General features: G+C 38.4%; 2 protein-coding genes across 3 annotated transcripts; both read left to right on the top strand.

Annotated features, from left to right (window-relative positions):
• The first annotated feature begins 2,404 nt into the window (after positions 1 to 2,404).
• On the top strand, positions 2,405 to 13,543 carry LOC107776317 (uncharacterized). 2 transcript variants are annotated; one of them, XM_016596211.2, is made up of 4 exons: positions 2,405 to 2,612; positions 6,676 to 6,861; positions 7,407 to 7,475; positions 13,174 to 13,543. In XM_016596211.2, the coding sequence occupies exons 1-4, from the start codon at positions 2,610 to 2,612 to the stop codon at positions 13,195 to 13,197; spliced, it is 282 nt and encodes a 93-aa protein (XP_016451697.1). In that variant the 5' UTR covers positions 2,405 to 2,609; the 3' UTR covers positions 13,198 to 13,543. The 2 variants fall into 2 exon arrangements, with proteins under 2 accessions (XP_016451697.1, XP_016451687.1); XM_016596201.2 differs by having other exon boundaries at positions 2,413 to 2,612; positions 7,407 to 7,446.
• Positions 13,544 to 20,234: 6,691 nt separating this feature from the next.
• Positions 20,235 to 22,330, top strand: LOC107818209 (chlorophyll a-b binding protein 6A, chloroplastic). The gene is made up of 4 exons (XM_016644161.2): positions 20,235 to 20,610; positions 20,825 to 20,927; positions 21,526 to 21,814; positions 21,975 to 22,330. Exons 1-4 carry the CDS (start codon positions 20,417 to 20,419, stop codon positions 22,124 to 22,126), a joined length of 738 nt encoding a protein of 245 aa, XP_016499647.1. The 5' UTR covers positions 20,235 to 20,416; the 3' UTR covers positions 22,127 to 22,330.
• The last annotated feature ends 1,112 nt before the right edge of the window (positions 22,331 to 23,442 follow it).

Consider the following 23,442-nt stretch of genomic DNA (forward strand, 5'->3'; position numbering starts at 1 on the left):
AAACTCAAAAATTATATTATTGTCTGAAATAAATTATGCTACACTTAATAAATCTTTGATAATTTGTGGAATGTAAAAAATATTACACAAAAATAAAGTACAAGAATAGGTATAAATAAACTTGAGTCACCAACATGAGAAATCATTAAACCTGTAATACTTCCCACATGAATTTTCTCATTTCCAATGTACTATCTTATTTTTTAAGTAATTGATCGCACCCGAATTTAAAAACCAAGATGGATCGAAAACAATAGATGGTTGTGCAACCTTGACATCCATATGTTGTTTGTTGGAAGCTTGATACATATGATTGAATCGATAGTAGTAGTTATAGCGGAGTTCCCAAATTTGAAGCAAACCTGGCACTAAACTAGACTAGAGCTTGAGCCAGAGTTAGGACTTGAAAAATTAACATGTGGAGATTGATTTTGCCATGTGTTTCTGCCACAACCTTTATCCCATTTTTCACTATTATAATAACCTGAGTTCTAATTCTTCTTGAAGTTGTGATCTCCTTTTTGAGTATTAAAATTTTTGATTGAAATATTCGCCTGCCCGAAGCCTTGATGGAGTATATTCACATGTTCCAAGCGAATCTCATCGCATAAGCAGTAAGCCATGAAGATCTGTGATTATGATAGGCTCAATTCGAGACGTCACAGATACCACTAGTGCATCAAATTCTAGACCTAAATCATCATTAAAAATTGGTTGTGTTGCTGATACTAAATCATCATCATCTTCAAATGCCTTTATTTTCTATAGTTAATTAACTATTGACATAGTTCTCTTCTTTGTTGTATGAAGTTACAAACAGAGTTGCATAATTTTTGCTCCAGATTTAGAAGCAAACATATTCCCTAGAGCCTGCGAAGCTTCTCTTGATGATGAACATCCTATAACCTGTGCAAAGCACTCCCTCTGTTAGAGAAGACAAAAGCCTATTGAGTAGCAATTTATCTTGTTTCTTCCAAGCTAAATAATTGAAATTGAGCACTGGTCAACTATAGATGCCTCATATGGACTGCACATAATAAACTTTTGGGCATTCATGAGTACCAAACCCTCAAGGTCCTGGCCTCATAGTATTAGAAGAACTTGAGATTTCCATGAGATATGATTGTCTCTATCAAGTTTTATGAAGTTAGAATGAGATGCATTTGGAGTGATTGAGTTGCTTCTCCTTAAGGTTGAGTTATTAAGAGTGTAAACGATGGTATAGAAAGCCATGAGACATAAGTCTTAGATGTGCTCTCATACCATAAAAGAGTTTGAGAAACATATGAAAAGTTATTTTGTATTGATCGTATAAGGAGCATTGCGATCTTCTATATAAACAGGTAGTTATAGAACATACAAGATAGACTTAGGTTAGATTTAAGAGAGGAATAATCTATTCAAATTTTTATTCCAAGAGTTACACTCGTATACTACATATTTTCAATATATTCTATTATCATGAATTAGTTATCGTAATCTCACTTTATTTTATCCTTAATCAAATACTTTAATAATAAAACAAGATCATCATGTTCTTAAGTCATTTCTAATCGTTCGATCATGAATTTTCTTTTAAAATGATCACAAATTTCAATAACAAATTTGCTAAATCTTAATTGTAAATAAAGGGTCGAAAGTAGAAGATTAGACAAGTTTGGAGACCAAAGATATCATATAATTCAAATAAATATAGTGATCCAATTTCAAGAAGGGGAAAAAAGAACTTACGGTCTAGAAGATCAACAATTGACATTCTTTTGATTTTTTTTTTTTGACATTTCTCACAAATTTCAAGAGCAAATTTATCCTTTTTTTTTTTTTTTCTTTTTTCCGAAACGAAGAAAATTTATCTAATCTATCTATTATTAAAAGGAGAGGAAAAAGCCCTCTCATTAAGCCAAGTGGCAGCTTAAAAAAAAGCCACATGGCATAAGTAGTTAATAATTAGCTATTTAGTTAATAATTAGTTATTGGTTATTATTTTTGAATTTAAATATCTATAAAATAATAAAATAAAATATTTTATAATAATATTATTGACAACAACAGAATAAAATTTAAAATAAAAAATATGTCAAGGTTAATAAAATATATATCTTCTCTTATATTACAAAAAGAAAGCGAGCAGACAAAAATATTAAACAAAGTAATTTGCTAATAAAAATTTCTATTAACAATGTTAAAATACTAAATATTGGATAATAGAAACAAAAAAGTTATTCAATGACTATATAAGTTCCTTTAATTTAATAGGAATTTTATTATTGAGTATATTATATTAACAAATAAGATCTGAAATTTATCAAAGTAATATGCTCTAATATGTTTAAACCAGCCCAATCACAATTTATTTTAATTAATATTGAGGCACGACTACTGGTACTCTATTAAATTATGTGAGCCAAAACTCAGATTTACTACTACAAATTTGCCTCGGCCGATACCAGAGGCAAATTTATCTAATACTGAATTTTGTGAGCCAAAACTCTCATATACTGCTTTAAATTTGCCACGCCCAAAAAACCCGACGTTGGTTCAAGAAGTCCCACATAAATTCTTCCTTGTCAGTGCCAAAGATCATCCACACACTGACAATAAGCATCACCATGGTTAGTGAGCTCTGTGCTTTCCTTTGTTTGATCTCTTTTTCATATTCCTTTTCTCAAATTCCTGTAATGGCTAACCCGTCAGAAGAATTGGGCTTCATTAACTATTTGTAAGAGATTTTTCATGCGATTTACGCTTGAGGGGACTGGTTATTCAGCATTATGTTAGGGAATTTTTAGTGTTTCACTTGTACATTTTCTATACCCTTAATTGTTATGTGCTGTTGTCGAATGATGGGTTCCTTTTGTTTAAAATGTGTTCCAATTTGGATGCAATTGATTTGTCTGCAGGCGATGTATGTGATTTATCAATTTTAATGGCTTATTTAGGCTAAGATGATGAAGTAATTTTAACGGCATGCTGTCTATCATCTCTTAAATGGTCGCTCGATTTAACGGATTCCTTAAATTGTAGGATCTTTCTATTTGGTTTTCTTTCTCAGTTTGGGCGTTAATAGAAGGAGTTCATTATGAACCTCGTTTTTTATATGGAAGTAATGTTTTACTGATGTTGTCGAGAAGAAATTCTGAACACAAGAGGTATACAAAAAGTAAAGAGTTAACACAAAAATATGGTTCTCTACAAAGACTTCCAATGATCTGTTCCTATTAGAACTTCAAGACAAACCCTAAGTTGTAGTGCTTTACAAAGTCATATTCCTCCCCTTTAATTCCTGTTCCTTTGTTTCTAAGTATCAATATGAGTGCTAGCGGCACAACATCCTGTCCTCTACTTCTTTTCCTGCTCCTTAGTGCCTAACTGTGCATCACTTGTTCCACTGTTTCTGGCGTTGTTCATTGTATCTAAGCAATTTCAGGACTGTCCATGTCTGCTGGCTTGAAATCCCTCAGCACACTAGTGAGTGATTCCTTTTTTCCCCCCAAAATCTTACACATCAATTACCAACTAAACATATGCCGTTTTGCTTTTCCTCAAATTTTCTGCTGTTAGGATCACTATTCTTGTTGATATCCATGCAAACCAACAAACCATCCTTGTAGCTTTCAATATCGACACTGATAGGTTTGAGAATCGCTGGTCCTCCTTCTTCAGCAATCTTTTTCCAAGAACTTACTCTATTCCCGTTGCCACATAATGTTGTTATTGGAATCCTGCCATCTCTTCATTATGCTCCTCCAAGCCACATCCATAGGGGATATTGATGTTACCAGTCCTCCAATCCCTATCCTGAATGTCATACTCGTCCGCAATCACTATCCTCCATAGTTGCATGTTCTTTATTTCCAAACTTCCACATCGACTTCCCTATCAGCACTTTGTTGAAAACCTTTAAATCTTTCTCCCTGAGTCCTCTACGCTTGATTGGAGAGGTGGTCACATTCCAATTTACCTAATGAAACTTTATTGTCGTGTCATGCGGGTCTGGTAAGAAATTTCTTTCAAGTTTCTCCAGCTTCCCAGTTTCATTTGTTGTCGGTTCGTGCATTATGGACATGTAATAAGTCAGGATACTTGAAAGTATGCTCTTGATCAGAACTGCCTTTCCTCCCTTAAACATGTACTTTTTTTTGCCACCCCACCAATCTCTTCTCCACTCTTTCAAAGCAGTTTCCCTTTGTAGGTAGTTGGGGATGTTCCTGCTCTGCAATTAAGTACTTCTGATAGTTGTTCAATGTTGTCTACATCTTCCACTGGGATATTTTCCATTTCCAGAAGTTGATCTTCAGCCCCAAAAATTACTTGAAACCATATCAGGACATGTAAGCTAATTGTTTTGCCTCTGCATCACAAAAGACTAGAGTGCCGTATGCAAAAATGAAAGTGGGAGACCTGATGTTATCATAACGTCATTCCCGCCAAACTCCTGCTTTGAAGCCCTTACCCCTTGTCACCATTCTATCCATCATCTTACTGAGTGCCTCCATTATCAATATAAATAGCATGGGAGATAAATGATCTCTTCTCTTAATCTGAGCTCTCCAGAAAGCCAGATGGGCTTCCATTGATGAAAATTGAGAAATTTACTATAGATATGCAGAACTTTATCCACTTTTACCTTTATCCGAAGCCTATCCTTAGCATCAAAGTCCAAGAAGTTCCAATTCACAGTCTTATGCTTTCTCTAGATCCAACTTGCATAGAACACCTGGTATCCCTTTCTTTCTTCTAGAACCCAACTCCTTATTGTCCACCAATTCCGCATCTAAAATTTATCTGCCATCCACAGACACATGCTGAGAGTGAGACACTGTATCATCCAAGACCTTTAGTTTATCTGAAAGGACCTTAAAAATGATCTTATAGATGCTTCCTGCGGCTACAAGACTAATAGATGTACTTGATGTTTGAGGTTCTCTCCTTCTTAACATTGTAGTCTCCATGGCGATTGCCTTCTTTACTTCCCTCTCCCCTCTTTGGATTAGGGATAGGGAGGGGCTCTAGAGGAGCACTGTTGTTAAATAATTTAGTATAATATGTTGCCGCTAGAAGAATTCGCCTCTCATAAATCAAAAAATTTCACTAGGATAAAAGCCAAGCCTCGCCCAAACGCTGTGTGAGCCCAACCTATCAACTCCAATTTGGTTAGCTAGCTCATGTTCTACTGGTTTCTATTGCTTATTTTCCTGTTTCAAAGAAAAGTTTATATCAGATAACTCCTCAATTCTTTTTTCCTACTCTACAGTTACATAATTGGAAAAGAGAACAAGAGAAAGCAACAAAGTCGACTGCACTTTAAAGTATAGCAAAAACATGCCAATGCTTGGAGACCTTGCAAGCAACAAATTGAGTGTCGATTTGGTCTTTAGGACCACTAGACCAACTTCTCATGAACCATGCCATTTAATAATAGTTTTTAAGCAAGAGACAAAGGCAAATCCAGAATTTGAAGTTTATAGATTCCTATAACAACCTCAAGTTAATATACAATAATAACTGGGTTCATAGTCAAATATTTAGTGGATTTCTTAATACATATACTAGGTTTGGGTAAAAGCTACTGGAATCCACTTGTTTAATTGTGGATCTGCCACTGGCAAGAGATAAAACCCAAGCCTCTCCGTATGTGCAAACCTAATTAATGTGTCCAGTCTGTAAATGTATGAACATCTAGTAACCTATGTCCACACGGTCTTTTTATTCGCTTATGGGGTAATATAATTAAGAAGAAGAATGATCGGCAGGTTTTGCTGATAAATTGTGCCTTCATTGACTGTTTTAGGAAGCAGGGAAGATTCTGGAATTAGTCAATGTCACCCATCCAAACAAAAACCCATTAGAAACTTCATTATAAACAAGAGAGTGAGAGAATGAGATAGAACTTACTTTAGAATGTTATGTGCTCATATGTCAATCTGTTCTAAGTGAATGGTAACAGATCTTCTTGTTTAGGGTCAGAGATTGCATGAAAGTAAGAAAGGTTGCAGTTCTTTTCTGTTTGTAAATAATTCCTATATATATTTACTTAAGTATATCTTGTTTTTTTACCACTTATAAGTCCGGCTGAGCAAGTCTTTATCCCTTCATGATTGAGCCGAACTTGACATGTCCCAGTGGTTATGTATTTGGTGAGACGTCAAGTACGTATGCCAACTTCAAGCCTTTTTTACGAGTCATTCAGTTCATCAAAAAATTCATATTAAGGTTAGCAATAAGGGAAAATTTGAAGACCGGCTTTTTAATTTATACTGTCAGGCTCAAAAGTGTTGTTCTCGAACCAACTATCTTGAGAAGGAACATCCAGCAACTATCAACTTAAATGGATGCGTGTTTAATCTTATCAAAAAAAAAATGGATGCATGTTTAAAGTAAATGAAATAAAAGAATGTTGGTTGGGTTTATGAAGTTTTTGTCAGACTCTCTGACTTAGAAGTAATAGATTTACTATTCTAAGTAATTATTGGATCTAACTAATACCACGTAAATACTAAAATAAAAATTACAAACTTTAGTCGGGGGGGTTTATGTTAAATGTGCTAAGCTGGATACATTGGTTTATTTGGAACTTCAAGTAGAACCAAAGGTAATTATTGAGAAAGGAGCAAGTTTGGGATATTCTCTTTAGATAAATCATCTGGGTTCTTTAGCTTCTCTTCATTTATGCAGGCAATGTATATCCGTGTTAAGCATGACAAGTCCACATACTTTATTCAATGTGATCCAACCGAGACAATCCTACAAATAAAGGAGAAATTGTATAACCTCATAGATCAATCTGTTAATGATCAGCGATTAATCCTTGTAGCTACTGGTGATGTGTTGGACGACTCGAAGTCATTGGCTGATCAGAAGGTAGATAACCCCTCTTTCACTACTGTGTAATTGAGAATGAATGGTATCATCGAGGATTCTGGATAATCAGCAGCACTATGGTTAATATCCCTCTCTTTTTTTTATCCATTGTGTTCAGATATAATCTGCCTCATAATGGACTGGTACTTTCCTTCCGGTTGTCTCAAAAACATGTCCACTTTCTATGAAAATACCCCTCAACTATCCAATACCTTTTGATATTATATTATCTAAGAGGTAGTACGACCTTTTAACTAAAAAGTTTAAATTGTCTAAAATGTTACAGATTTTCCAACCTGTTAGAACCTACTTCCACTTAAATAGGATAAAAGTTAATTTCTTTCTTTACTACTTGTGCCAAGTCAAAATTGTATATCTATAATGTGATGGAAGGTACTATATAAGTAACAAACTTTATCTTTATTGTAATGCGAGAAGTTATAGAGGTTCACAAGACACTTTTCACATTGTAATAATCGAATAGTTTGTCACTTCATGTGGTATCTGACTTATATTCTAAGAATTACCATTATGTAACTTTTCAGGTTGAAAATGATGCTGTGGTGGCACTGACTCTGAGGAAAGGTTCTCTCTTTTGTGTTTCTTCTGTTCTGGTAGAAACCTTTTAGCAAACTTAGGGATCTTTGTATCATAAATTGTCTTATTTCGAGTGGATACTGGTTTGAATCTGCTTCTACTATATACCCTTAGTCTCAACCTATGTTGCGCTGACTCTTCAAAATCCCTTCCGCACTCATGTCGACACGACATGGATGTGGGTATGGGTGTGAGATCCATACCGGATTTGGTCAACTTACCTTGGGTACTTTGACTACATTCTATCGCAGAGAAGTATAGATTGATGGGTATTCGGTTTGATTTTTGGGTAACTATATATATAGTTATAGTTATATATGGTATGAGAATGCTTTTCTATTACGCGAGATATCTTATGAATAAAATATTGGTGTTTATAAAGAATAAAGTTTTATTAGTTTTAGCTCAATAACTTTAACTAATTGAAAAATATACTTTATTTGTTGTAATATACATTTATTGGCCGTATCCAAGCACCTATATCCGCACTCGGCCATACCCCTGAATCCTAAAACTTATGTGATGAAGAATCCGACTTCTAGATCCGCACTTGGATCGGATACCCGCACCTGAGTCTGAGCAACATAGGGCTCAACGGTTTGTATTCACATGCTCTTGTATAACATGGTGGTGAAGAATGTTCAAGATGCATTCTCCTTTGTTTCGTGCAAATATACATCTGATTTGAGTACCAACCTTTGGTGGCAATCAATCTCTTTAATGGATTAGAAAAGATGTGTTTGAGTATGGCTTCTGAAAATCCAGGAAGTTTGACTACTGCGAAAGCTACTCATTTGGCCTAAGTGGAAGACTCAGGGAAAACTGGAAAATTCTAAGTATATTGAAATTTTGGTACAGGTGATTAGATTTGAGGCTTTCCATGACAGTTATAAATTAAAAATAATAATAATTAGGTGTTAGATAATACATAATCAAGATGATCATGCATTTTTCGTACATAATCAAGATGATCATGCATTTTTCGTACTGACAACAATCACAAGTTGACTGAAACCAGTACAGTAAATATTCATGTATGTTATTTGGTGCAAAACCAGGTCAGCATTAATTTAAGACTAGATTTAGCGTAATATATGGCTTGAAAAAGTTAGCTGAAGACTGAAACATTTTAATACAACTGATAGGGGTGGGAAGGAGCTTGATGATGTTGTTGCCAATGTCATAATGTAGGTTGAGAAGAGATATTACATGTCTATAACATGATTATTGACATCAAGAGTTAGATGCTATTTCAAAGAGGGCAGGAATGTCTGAATCTGCTTATTGAACATAAAGGGATCGATGTGATCCTGCAATTTAATGGACAATATGGTTGCTAATGGTCTAGAGCATAGAGAATCCTACTTCACCCTAAGTGAGGTGGAAAGGATGTCTGATCAAGCTGGTTGTTTGGCGTTGTTACTGCATGTTACTCAGTGGAATGGTTTATTGTTCCTTGTCTTGACAAGAAGAAAAGGAATTTGCACCAAGGGTGCGGCCGGTCAATAAAGTGAGTGAAAATCTTAAAAAATAAAAGTGATTTCTTCTCATCTGCCTAAGCCCTGGGTGAGTAGAATTACCAAGTACCGGTGTTGGTGGGAGGTAGCAGGTACAAGTGGAATAGTCGAGGTGCATGCTAGCTGGCCCGGACATCATCTTTATATAAGTCAATTGTTTCTTGCTTCCTCATGCTGAAACTTGGAGTCGTCATGAATTTCTGAGTTTTGATGAAGATATATTTAGTGCTTCAAGGAGTTTAATGTTGAGTTACAAACAAAACCATTTGGTAGCAAATCTTTCAAAGAACTTTCTCTCCCTTCAATTGATATGTTATGGCTTTTTGCACATTATTATTTGTGCAAATCCATCTTTTGTGACCTTCCAGAATTAAAAGAAGAAATTAGAAATAATTGCGAAAACGAAAAAGAATCCTTTTGAGTGTAAGGGAGTGCACAAGAGGGGAGGGGTGAATTGTGCCCAATTAAAAATTAGTTGACTAATGTAAGTAATAGTCGACTCCTTTTCTCTTAAGTCATAGAATTAGGCAGAAAGTAAATATGCAGAAATAAAGAAACAGTAAAGGCTCAGAGTTTTTATACTGGTTCGAATACCGTTGTGGTATCTACATCGAGTTCACTTGGGTCACAAGGGTTCTCTTAGATCTTCAATATGTGAACAGTTACAACAGTTGTGGTTTTCGTTCATTCACCACTAACGAAGTTCAGTTTGAATGGTTCTCAATGCTTGACACTACTTCTTGACTGTTTTCTAACTTTTCCTATCTTTTGTGACACTAGTAAACTCAAGAATACAGTGTTTGTACTAAGAACTAGAAAGATGTAGAAACTTGTATATGGAAATGCGTAAGTCTTTCTTTTGTCCTTCAGTTCTTCATATAGGTAGGTCTTGAGTTCTTCTTGTTGTCAGAGTCGTTGCACATCTTGAGCAGACGGACCATTAATTGAGGTAAAAAATATTCTAAGAGATTTGACCCAAAGGTTGCCTCTGAATCCAGTTCACAAAAGAGGTCTGGATTCAATTCTTGGATATGCTCTTCTTTCCTTGTATTTTCCTGACTTTTCAGGAGCAATCATTGGCCTGTAGTTGATTGATCGACAATCACTCCAACTTCCATTTTGCTTGTTGTCTAAATTTGAATTTTGTCAATTATGATCTTGTGATTTCTTTCTCCACAGTTTTTCCTTTATTTTCGAACTTGATCGCTCATCCTTGTCTTGATTGATTTGCTCCAGACTGCTTGATTCGGCATTGGCTTGATTTCCTTCCTTTTGTCAATTGAAGCATTTGCATTTCTTTCCTTCCAAGTTCTTAAGTTCCTGCATACATTAGGATTGGTTAGATATTTGCTATTGTCATCATTGAAATATAAAGTGTAACAATCCCCTCTTTTTGATGATGACAATCAAAAGGAGTAATAAAGCAGATGACACTTCCCCCCTGAGTTTGTGCTCCCCTGGACTTTGATGCGCTGATGTTCCGTGCTTTGTTGCTTCCTTATTTTCTCCCCCTTTGACATCAATCAAAAAGGAAAGAACTATGCAATGGAGGCAATTATGCAAGTGTACGTAACATGCAGAAGCAAATAGGAAAGCTAGTCCTATGCCTTCAGCTGAGGCATAGTAGTAAATTGGTTCTTACAGACCAAAAGCAAAATTAACAGTACCAAAAAAAATGTTTTATCCTACACACACAGTAGGCCTTAGTTTCTCCCCCAAAAGTACTTCAGGGTATTGATCACTTTGGTGCAGAAAGAGTTATATGTGGTTTCAACTTCTTTGATGAGCTTGTCCATCTTCTCGGTCATGGAGTTGAAAGCTCTGATCCCTTCTCTCTTAGTGGCTCCCATGTCCATCCTGAGTTTAGCCACATCTGTACCTGTTTCCTTGGTGACATTCCTTATCTTGTCCACTTGTTCTTTCATGGCTGGGAGCATGTTCTTCAGGCCTTCAAAACCCTGCTGAATTTGTTGTAAGTTGCTGGGATCAGTCGACTGTGTCTCTATTGGTTCAGCAGGAGGTTCAGCTTGCACTGGAGTATCCCCAGTTTTAGCATGCCTTACCTAGCTATCTTCAACCAAGGTGTAGCCTATCATAGCAAAGGCCAGTGTTGTGAAGAGCGTGAAGCGAGAAAAAACGACAAGCCCCTTTTCGCTTAAAGTGTGAAGCGAGAAGCGAAGCGCTCGCTTTTTTGAAGTGAAGCAGAATTTAAAAAAAAAAATTAAAATAAATAGTGAAACGAAAAATATGGCAATAAGTAAGAAAATAATTGGGCAGCATTTCGCTGCAATTTTAAGGACCGAAACGAAAATAAAAAGAAGAAGAAGAGAATGAGAAAAAGAACTGAAGGAAAAAAAAAATTTGGCAGCATTTTGCTGCAATTTTAAGACTGAAACAGTGAAAGGAGGAGGAGGAGGAGGAGGAGGAGGAGGAGGAGGAAATCACATACCCGGGCTTGAACTTAAACTTTAAAAGTGCTGAAAATGGGAACCCTAGTCGCTGCTTTGCTCAGCTACTCGATGATGTTTTGAAAAAAGACACAGTTTTTTTTATTTTTAACGTAGGCAGTCACTTAAAATACTGAAGCACTCGCTACTGTCGCTTCTCGCTTCAGTTGCACTTCTTTCTTTTTAGCAGAAGCACACGCTTCAACTCACCTGCTATGCTTCACAACATAAAAGTGAGGCTTCGCTTCGCGCTTTAAGTGTTGAAGCGAGCGCTTTTCACAACACTGGCAAATGTTGTCTTATCATAAGTGCTGGAGATAATTTTGGGAGAGAAAGGTGCCACATCAACCTTCATTACTTCGAGAATATGAGAGATAAACAGACCATACGGTAGACATGAAGCAGAGGATGAAACTTCTCTAATACTTTCAAGCATGTACTGGCGAATCCACACAAGAAAATACAGAACAGAGATATTCCTGGTGGTTAAGGAGCTAAAAGAACCAATCTAAGGTAGAAGGGTGGTTGCAATCATATGAGCTAACACACGATGTTCAAACTTTAAACTCTTGGGACCAATAGCAGGAGGATTTTCATACAAAATTGCTTTTGCCTCATCTAGGGACATTTCAAAATCTTTAGGCCAGGAATTTTGAACAAACACATCATAACCATGTAACTTAGCAGAAAAGATTTTCTAAAATTGATACACATCAAGCACAATACGAGTACCTAAAACCATTGACTCCAAATCGTCTTTATTATTCCCAAAGAGATTTGCATAAAACATCCTCACAGGTTCTTCATAGACAGTGTTCCCAATAGTGTCAAACAGAGGAGAAAGGCGTTGAAAAAAATAGAGACAACATCACAATGAAAATCTTTCATAAGAGAGACTTATAGTATGCCCATATGCCATAGATTGACTTGTAGGATTCAAACCTAGATTTTTCGGCTGGACCATAGAAATTCATCTTGACTCAGTACTTTCCACTTTCCCCTTTTTGCATGCATGCCTTTTGGGGTTTGATCCATGGGTCTTTTTCCGTCTCTTTTCTGGCTTAGCACTTGATCTTCTGAAGAGTCACTGCTCTCATTGTTAGTTTTGAGAGGATGGGAGTCAAGGGATGACTCAAGATTAACTGTTTCTTCAGGGGTTTGAGTCTTTTGGAAACGTCGGCTATGCCGTGTGACTGTGGAGCACGAGAGGTTTTTCTGCTTTGCCATGATAAAGAAGTTTGGTGTGGGATGGAAGAAGATGGAAGGAGGGAATTCTTAAGGAGCCGCTGGGGAGTGTGAAGGATTGTATCTCATCAAATACATGATTGCTTTTTAAATTGTTAATTTTGGTGCCATATAGAAGTACTGCCACACCATCACCAACTTTAAAAGTAAAACAATTGTGAATTTGGTGGCTAGAAGTACTCCTACAACAACGTTTCTGGTATTAGAACTTATTTTAAAAGTAAAACAATTCTGCATTTGGTTTCTCTGGGAATTTAAGATGAAAATTGTATGACATTTCTAGTTATTAGCAGCAGCAGTTTCCACAGCTATTAAACTCCCGAGAGCAAGATTTAACAGGAAGTGAAATTGGGCTTTTGAGGAATGTAGGATTTCTTCTGGTCGTCCCTGTTTGTACATAGTGCTCTATTCTTCGACATCACAATATTTATATTAGTTGCTCCATCTATGATACACATTTTTGTTAAACAGTTTCTCATCCATTTGTGGTTCTCTTATCCTTTCAGATGACAATGAATTTGAGGATGTAAATATTGTGAGACCAAATGATTTTTACCAGTCCCGTGATGCAGAAAGTGGTGCAAGTTGGTGACAACCACCCCAGCAACAGTTTATTTCTTAAAGATCCACGTTCTTGTACACAGTATCTGGCTTGATAAGACACTTGAGGTAGTGCTAAGTTGCCTGCTGTCCGAGAATGGTATTGTGTCATTCTGTTTAAAAGCAGTGTGATGGAACACTTACCCGAGAATGGTTTTATGTCTTTGTTATTGCAGGTTTTTTTTTTTTTTTTTTTTTTTTTTTTGATTTAAAGATTTGCATTGCATGTAAATGTTTGGCTGTGTGAATTTTCTTGTATCTCATATTCATTCCATGCATGAATCGCTTCTCCCTTGGAACAATGATTGTTTGTTTAGGACACTAGAATGATTGATTAGATACAGATAGCGACACCACCAACTGAATTGTGTGGTGGATGGTTAGGATTCTTCTACTCTAAGAATGGAGAACTTCTTGGAAGGGAGTCCTTGCCCCTATTAGTTGGCTTATCTGGCACGAATCTGGATTAATCGGGATAGTGAATTTCGGATACCGGATGGTTAAACCTAAAAATATTGATACCACGGAAATGATGGAGACACAGTAAGACTCCACCCATCGCTAAATTATGCTATGTTAAGAATTCTGAGTGTTATTTGTAATGTCGCTGGGACCTTCCTTCTTTCTTCTTATGTGAGATCCAATTAAATTTCACACAAGTTCTCATTGAGAAAAACATATCCTCAATTTAGCGTAGTATGATAGATTACATGCTTTGTGATTGATCACTCCGAATCTGTATAAAAGTTAGACATTTATATATTACAATTTACAACAAAGTGGAAGAAAATGAACGTTTGATTAGAGATTGGGGTTGTATCCTGCTAGTTATAATTTCTAGTTAATTCAGGATTCAATACTAACACTTTTCTTTTCCTTCCTCTATATATGTCTACCCATCACCAAAAAAAATTAAAAAATAAAAAGCTTTTGTTCAAATCTTCTGTACAGTAAATGGTGAAGGTACTGATTTTCAGATTACTACTTTGCAATTATTTATTAATATAATTTACTTTATCGTGTCAATGACATGGTAATATACATGGTTTAACTTGCATTACCGGTTGGAAGAAGTTTCGAAGATGATTTTATGCGACGAAAGTCTGTAGATTCATACGTGTTTGGATAGTTGCAGTTTTTTCTTTAAAAATTTTGAGCTGTTTTGTTGAGTGTATGAAGAGTTTTTCGATGAAAACCATCCTAAATCTCTTTTTTCATTGAGAAAATTTATTTGAAAAAAAGTGGAAAAAACATGTGTTTCAAAATTATTCTTTCTAAAACTTCAATAAACTTAATAAAGCACCACCTACAACCCCAGGGTTATGGGTTCGAGACTTTGAGTCACCAAAGGAACAATAGCTCCAACAAAGGGGATCAAAGGGGCGAGAAACAAAAAAAAAAACTTAATAAACGCCTTGTAAATGTATTAGTTAAGAAATATGTCGACGACGGTTTAGTTAGCAACTTTGACATTGATTGTTTTACCCAGATGATTCTTGGTTAGACAATTTGGCCCAAATAATTTGAGTTCAGAAACCTGCAATCTTTCACATGTGACAAGTGACTGTTTCATATGTCCATTCTATTATGGAAGGTTTGCCAACATTGAAATAAACCTAGTAATACAATATGTATGCAAGGAAGTCCACTTGTACCTAAGGGTACAAAATACAAACATACGTACATACTGTTACGCGGCGCCTTCCTGAAATTTCTTGGAAGGGCGACGTAAGGCTAAACAACCGATGTCAGTGCGGTTGTTATGCGCCAACCGAGGTCCTCGCCGTACGCTAGACTAGATTGTCAGTGCCGTACGGGAAAACTAATGTCGTGAGCAATTGAGCAGCGAAAAATGAGCAACTGATGTTGAAAGCTGATGATTGTATTGATGATGATGATGAAAGCTATTACAAGATGCAATGCGGTGTCGGGGGGAGAGACACCAGTACAGAGAATTGTTTGAATGCTTTGGTCCCCCTTAATAATGCTTAAAAAAAATAAACCAAAGTTACATGAGTTGACCTAAGAAAGCTGTAGAAGCACACTGAAAATGAATGAAGTAAAACTACTCTATAATTACAATGAAAAGGACTTAGTCTTCTATGGAAGCAAGTCCGATGGCAGCAACTTTGTCTTGAGCATCAGGGTCTGTGCGCGCATTGCTGTGGGCGAGCGCGACACTATTTGGATCTGCCAGCGCCGGGGCGCTGGTGCTTGGCATTGGGTCTGCGCGCGGGACATTGTCGGTGCGCGCGGCGCTGATGGCATTCGCCAGCCGCTGGGCGCTGGCACTGATTATCAGTGGGGCGACAGAGGCGCATGCTCGCTTGTCACTTGGCGCTGCCGGGACCACGGGGCCGACCGTGACGCTAGGAGGCTTGCCGGGACGCCACGGGGCGCGTCCAAGGGGTCATGGGTCGATGATGGAAAGCAACCCATGACATTCTCCCCCACCTGAGTTGGCGACGTCTTCGGAGCCTTACCTACTGGATGATGATGATTGGTCAGGCTTTTGTTGGCTGGGAGGTCTGTTCCCCTCGGTGTTGTGAGATGTCTTTCTGAATGATCTTTCATGCATTTCTGAAATGGCCTGAAGCGGCTGACATGGAAGACTGGATGGATTTTCCACCAGGCTGGTGTGTTCAGCTTGTATGTGGATTTTCCGATGCGCCTTTCAATGGAAAAAGGCCCGATGTAGCTTTGCAATAGGAGAGGATCTTGGGTCCTCTTTGCAAATAAGTTCCGCCTCGGGGTTCTTACCATCACTTTGTCCCCTGCTTGATGTTGGGCAAAGCGACGGTTTTGTTCGGCATACCTCGTTGCCCTCTCTTGGGCTTTGACAAGATAGCTCCGCACTATCTTCAAAGTTTGCTCCCATTCTGTCGAGAAACTGGCAGCTCGATGAGATGATGGCATGTTTGGTGCATTCACATTTTGTGGGAGTAGCGGTTGCTGTCCGGTAACAATTTCAAAAGCGCTTTTGTTTGTATGGGCGCACTTTTGTGAATTGAAACACAGCTGAGCAGCATCCAGAAGCTTCACCCAATGTGTTTGTGACCCGGTTGCAAATTGGCGGAGATATTCCTCCAGCATGTCATTGAACCGGTCTGTTTGATCATATGTTTGCTGATGATGATGGTTTGAGTTGTAACTCAATTTGGATCCGAGGCAACTGAAGAGTTGGGTCCAAAACTTGCTAGTGAAGCATGGGTCGCAGTCACTAATGATGTTGCTGGGCATACCCCAATGTTTGACAACATGAGAGAAGAAGAGTCGAGCTGTATCTTCTGCCGATATGTTCTGTGGGGCTGCGATGAAGGCAGCATACTTGGAAAATTGGTCTACTACTACCATGATGGTTGTATGATTTCCTACCTTGGGTAATCCTGTGATGAAATTCAGGGAAATGTTTTCCCAAGGTCTCTGTGGGACAGGTAGCTGCTCCAAGAGTCCCGCTTGAGCTGAGTGATCCGACTTGTCCTTTTGGAATGCTTGACAAGTCTTCACACAATGAGGGGTGCCATGAGCTGTTGGACCCCGATGATGTGATGTCTGTTTGATGATGTTGAGGGCAGCCGGAACCGTGGGTTCAGTTCTATTGGTTCCCTCCTTAAACTGCATGGCCGTGATGTTTCCAGCGGCCATCTTCTTGGATATGCACGGTATGGTGTGGGGTTTGGCCCCGTTGTCTCCCATCATTAGGAGCATGTTGGCATATGGTACCGGGATGGTGTTGGTCTGCCTGAGGAATTCCAATCCCACTATCAGTTCGAAGTCATCGATGATAGCTATGTGTAGGTCGAATATTCCCTTGTATGGGCCAAGCTTGATTGGCACTTCTTTGGCTATTCCACTCACTTGCTGAGATGGAGAGTTGATAGCCTTGACACGACCCTTGCATTTTTGCACTGCTAGACCGAGGCGTTGCACCTGAGTTGAGGCCAGGTAGTTGTGGCTAGCACCCGTGTCTATCAATGCCCGAATAGGTCTACAGTTTAGTTTCATGTCAACGAACATTAAGGTCCTCTTTTGTGATGTGGGAGGCCTCTCGTCCGCCTTTCCTTTCCCTTTCTTGTCGATTGGGAATGCCTTCTTCTTGGGGTTGCCAACACTGGTTCCCGCCAAGGTATCATGAATGGAGCCAACAAATGCGTTGAAGGCCCCTACCTATTCTTCGCCGACTAAGCCGTCCTGATCTGACTCATCATCGTCAACAGTTTGTTGAGCATTGATTTGTGTATTGGGGCATTGATTGTTCCAATGTTCCCCGCCGCAATGACGACATTCTGATGGGGGTTTTCTCCCCTGATTGTTATTGACTGATGCAGCAGTATTGCTGCTTGAGGAAGGAGTCTTAGATTTGGATACACCTCGATCTCCTCCGTTTCTGTTGGGGCCACCGTTGCTAGGTTGGCTCCCGTTGTATCCCCTTCGGACAGGCGGCTGGGGCCTATTCTTCTAAGTTTCCAACTGGTAATCCCCAAGGCACTCTGCAGCTTGAATGGCCTTGGGCAGGGTATCTACCCGTTGTCTTTGTAGCTCCATACGAGCATGAGGTTTCAAACCTTCTATGAATGCGAACAGTTTGTCTTTGTCTCCCATATCCCGTATGTTTAGCATGAGTGCGGAGAATTCATGCACGTAGTCCCACACCGACCTGGTGTGGCAGAGTTCATGCAACTTTCTCCGTGCATTGTATTCCACATTTTCGGGGAAGAACTGCAGGCGTATGGCGGCCTTCAGTTCTGCCCATGTCTGGAGAGTATCTTCACCGGCCTTGATGGCTTTGTATTTGACTCGCCACCAGAGTTATGCATCGCCTTGAAGATACATGGCAGCAGTTGCTACCTTCTTGGATTCCTCCAACTATCCAACGGCATCGAAGTATTGTTCGATGTCAAAGATGAAGTTTTCCACTTCTTTAGCATCCAGGGTTCCGTTGTATGGTTTGGGCTCCAGAATTTTCAGCTTTTGTGGCATGGGGGCCATGTTCATGGCACCCCTGATGTGGTTTTCGCCTCCTTTGAGCAGGCTTTGAAGGGCAGCATTGACAACATTGAGCTGGCCTGTCAAGTTGTCTATGATTTACTGCATGACGGTCAGTCTGTCTGCCTCTAGTTCCCAATGGGCTAAATCCTCGTCACGCTCCTGTTGGAGGTCCTCGAATTTGCCATGAATTTTGGTTGCCTCGACGGCAGCCGTTTGCCGGTCTTCCTCAGAGTCTTGACTGATGTTTGCTATGTCAACTTCGGCCTGCCGCATTCTGCGGTTCAGGTCGTCCAACCTTTGCACTAGGTTGGTTTTTAGATCAGGCAACGTATCCACGATGGGCCGTAATGCGTCAACCGTCTCTTCTAGGGTCGTGATGCGATCCCCGTAATTCACCATGGTCAGAAATAGTGATGATGATGGCAATGAGTTCCCTCGTCCGATGTCGAGCCTAGGTTCTGATACCAACTGTTACGCGGCGCCTTCCTGAAGTTCCTTGGAAGGGCGACGTAAGGCTAAGTAACCGATATTAGTGCGGTTGCTATACGCCAACCGAGGTCCTCGCCGTACGCTAGACTAGATTGTCAGTGCCGTACGGGAAAACCAATGTCGTGAGCAATTGAGCAGCGAAAAATGAGCAATTGATGATGAAAGCTGATGATTGTATTGATGATGATGAAAGCTATTACAAGATGCAATGCGGTGTCGGGGGGAGAGACACCAGTACAGAGAATTGTTTGAATGCTTGAATGTTTGAATGCTTTGGTCCCCCTTAATAATGCTTAAAAAAAATAAACCAAAGTTACATGAGTTGACCTAAGAAAGCTGTAGAAGCACACTGAAAATGAATGAAGTAAAACTACTCTATAATTACAATGAAAAGGATTTAGTTTTCTATGGAAGCAAGTCCGATGGCAGCAACTTTGTCTTGAGCATCAGGGTCTGCGCGCGCATTGCTGTGGGAGCGCGCGACACTATTTGGATCTGCCAGCGGCGGGGCGCTGGTGCTTGGCATTGGGTCTGCGCGCGCGGCATTGTCGGTGCGCGCAGCGCTGATGGCATTCGCCAGCCGCTGGGCGCTGGCACTGATTATCGGTGGGGCGACAGAGGCGCATGCTCGTTTGTCACTTGGCGCTGTCGGGACCACAGGGCCGACCGTGGCTCTAGGCGTTGGGAGGCTTGCCGGGACGCCACGGGGCGCGCCCAAGGGGTCATGGGTCGATGATGGAAAGCAGCCCATGACAATACTCATGTACATCCGTACATGCACACAGGGGTGTACACATGAATTTTTGTAAGCGGTGTCGAAATTTATTGAAGAGCTGGAATGTAACATGTATAGCCTTAGTCTATTGATTTTGTTGAGTCTTAAACTAGAAAAAGTCCCGAGTTCAATTCTACTTCATCACAAATTTTAACCACAAAAGCTCTCAAATATTTGCAAAAGAAAAATGTGTTAGTGATGTTTGAACCTTTGACCTCTTAGAGCAAAATCAAACACATAACCAACACACCAAGACACAATTTATGTCAAGTGGTGTTATTTTTTCCTAGTTATCCATTTTCGTACCGTATTAATACATATTTTTGATAAAATTTTCCGACGAATCGGTGTCGCATGACACCGCTTCGGTAACCGTGCATCCACCCCTGCATGCACACACAATGTACCATGGCAGTGTAAGAATTTCTTATATAATCAGTGTAATATAACCTGTTATAGCATGCTATCCGTTTAATATTTATTCTAGCTTACCCAATTAATGTTATACTATAGAGTTACATGTAATTACTTTTTAACTGATTTTATTTTGCAAATATTTTTTAAACCTTCATCACATGAAAGTTAAACTCTATACACATTTACTTCAGTTGATTATCCATGTAGACAAATACTCTAAGCCAACTGTGTGAACCTCCACCACAAAAGCAACATCAAGTATCTTCAATATATCCCATTTTCATCTTCCACATGGCCCAATTACACAACAGAAGCCAGACTCCTTAACCAATAACATTCAACATTCAGATTCTCCTATATCTCCTCTTCTTCCCTTATACTTGCCATCACCCTGCTCCTCTATTCCCCATATTCTCATTTTTCTTTTCTTCTTTCCTCCCATTTTAACATTCTTTCAAGTCTAATAGTAGCTTAATACAATGGCTTCCAATACATTGATGAGCTGCGGAATTGCAGCAGTTTCCCCCTCTGTCCTCTCTTCTTCCAAGTCTAAATTTGCCGCCGCGGTGCCGGTGTGTTTAGGAGCAGCCAATGCCAACTCCCGGTTCAGCATGTCTGCCGAGTGGATGCCGGGCCAGCCCCGCCCTCCTTATCTTGACGGCTCTGCCCCCGGGTAATAATTTACTCCCTACAATCCATTTTAGTTGTCGTGGAAAATATATATTTTTCATATATTATATATAGTATACACATTTTATACATAATTAGTGTATATTTTTTTGTATATTCGGCTAGGGACTTTAACTATTTTTGGCTGAACGGTCAAATATGTTTTTTAAATTTAACTTCAGAATAATTGTATAATGGAGGGTGATTTGTGAATACAGAGATTTTGGATTCGATCCACTTGGTCTAGGAGAAGTACCAGCGAACTTGGAGAGATACAAGGAGTCTGAACTCATTCACTGCAGATGGGCTATGCTTGCTGTGGTAAGCTAAGCTCCTATTTACTTGTTTTATTTTTAAGTAAAAATTTTGTTTCTAAACATGAGACTTTTAACAATATAATTAGTACAAATAATCTTAGCCAAGGCATACAGACTCTTGTTATTAAAGTAGGGGAAATGGGAAAGGAAAGTTACAGTTAGAATAAAGTAGTACGTTGCCATGTGTACTTAGAGGTAATTAATTTGATATTTAAAGAATTATAATTTAATATTTGATGATGAATCGAAATTAACCTGGTCAAGTCCCTAAGGTCATTAACATAGTAATCGAACGGAGCTCAGTATTACTCATTTTTTTCTAGAGCAAATCTTTTTTTATTGTGATTGAGTTATAGTAAAATAATATGATCACTAACTAGAAATATTAGACTTTTTGTGTACTCCCTCATCTCAATGTACTCTGTTCGGAAAGCTGAATAAAATGCTTATTAGATTTAAAAAAAAAAAAAACTAGAAATATTCCAAGTTCAACATTTGAAATGTTTGGGAAGAAATTACAAACTCCTTTTAAAGTTTTCGGATTCTTTTAATGAACAAGTGAATTTCTAACATATATAATATTTCATCAATTGTTTTTGCAGCCTGGAATCCTAGTACCAGAAGCATTGGGCCTGGGCAACTGGGTAAAGGCCCAAGAATGGGCTGCCATTCCCGGAGGGCAAGCTACATATTTGGGCCAACCCGTCCCATGGGGTACTCTTCCCACAATTTTGGCCATTGAATTCTTAGCCATTGCTTTTGTAGAGCACCAAAGAAGTATGGAGAAGGACCCTGAGAAGAAGAAGTACCCTGGTGGTGCTTTTGACCCATTGGGTTACTCTAAGGACCCAAAAAAGTTTGAAGAACTCAAAGTCAAGGAAGTCAAAAATGGTGAGAACATGATGACCCTTCTTATTGAATTTAAATTTTTGGTAGAGAAAAACAAAGTATAATAAATTTCAAATTTGTAGGTGAATGAATGGTCTCAGTTGAAGATGAGATTGAATAAATGCTAATTAACGTTCTTTTATTTGGTGTTGGTGTTGAGTAGGTCGCCTTGCCTTGTTGGCTTTCGTCGGGTTCTGCGTTCAACAATCAGCATACCCTGGAACAGGACCATTGGAGAACTTAGCAACTCACTTGGCTGATCCATGGCACAACAACATTGGAGATGTCATTATCCCTAAAGGCATTTTGCCTTGAAATAAATCTACCATCCCAAACATACATTGTAAAACTCCCCATGTAACACATTTGTAATGAATTGGACGTTTACCTTTTACCTAGAACTAGAAAGTTACTATCTCTTCCTTCCATGCTACTACCAAACAGTACTGTATATGTTATGAGACAAACTCTAGTTAGGAGCAAATTAAATGATTTTTAAAGCTGTTGCATTGGTTAAAACTTGTGTTCAGGTCGCTTTCTACTGGACATTAAAGTGGTTTCATAACAAGAAAAGAGGAGTTCAAGAATCTGGTTGTGACAAAAAAATAATAGTACAAGGATCTATGGAATGTTTTCCAAATAATTTAAGAATTTTGATTATGATTATTATAGAATGCTAGGGTCTAATGAATTTTTTTCTTCATATTTTAGTGTTTTCGGTTTCATTTATCCAATTAAGAGTTGAAAGTCTTGACTATCTCAATTAATAAACTCTTGCATCCTCGAATATTTTGGACAATTTTAATTAAAGTCTTATTCTAATTTCCCCCTCTAACATTTCGTTTGGGAATAAGCATTGACCTTTTGTATTCTCGAAAACTTTATACGACTCTTTTAATTTTTTTGTATCATCTTCAAGTGATCCTGTTCTCTTAGCCATTAATGTATTTCCTTATAAATTTCAAGAGAATTTATCTGCCACGAGTCCCTTTAGTTTAGTGGTTTCTTTATCTTGTCGCTGGTTTATTCACTCTTCATATGATAAAAATTGACTAGAATAAGTCCTTAGATTTATTCTTTTTCATCAACAAATATCAATATTGACGTAACCATAAAAAAACCACCATAAACAACAATAAGTAATGAGGATATTTATGAAAGCATCTCCACTGATTAATTATTGATAGAAGTATCTAACCTTCATTTCATAGAAGAATTTGCTAGCTATTACAGAGAGAAATAGCAAGGTGGTTATCTATATAACTCTCTTTCAATTAACAGGTTTACATGAATCATGGAAATAAACTCTTGCGTGATCTTTTAAGAATGGGTGGGTTGTGTTCGCATACACAAACTTTTGCATCTCCAAATGGTATGGGCTTACAATAAGATTTAATTAGCCTTGAACCATAGGCTTGTTGGCATGTTTTTGCGCATGCATAATAATCTGAGTACCTTCAACAAAATTTCCTCCAATGGCCAAGACCATCAATAACAACAAAGCAATGACTATCCTTACATTCATTTTCATTTTTTGACTTCTTTTTTATTTTTGTATCAAGATATTTCTGCAATGTTGGAGAAAAGTTTTAGTATTCTCTATATGAAGAGTTCGGTATTTATATAGACAT

This window comes from Nicotiana tabacum, chromosome 13, assembly GCF_000715075.1.
Source record: "Nicotiana tabacum cultivar K326 chromosome 13, ASM71507v2, whole genome shotgun sequence".
NCBI lineage: Eukaryota > Viridiplantae > Streptophyta > Magnoliopsida > Solanales > Solanaceae > Nicotiana > Nicotiana tabacum.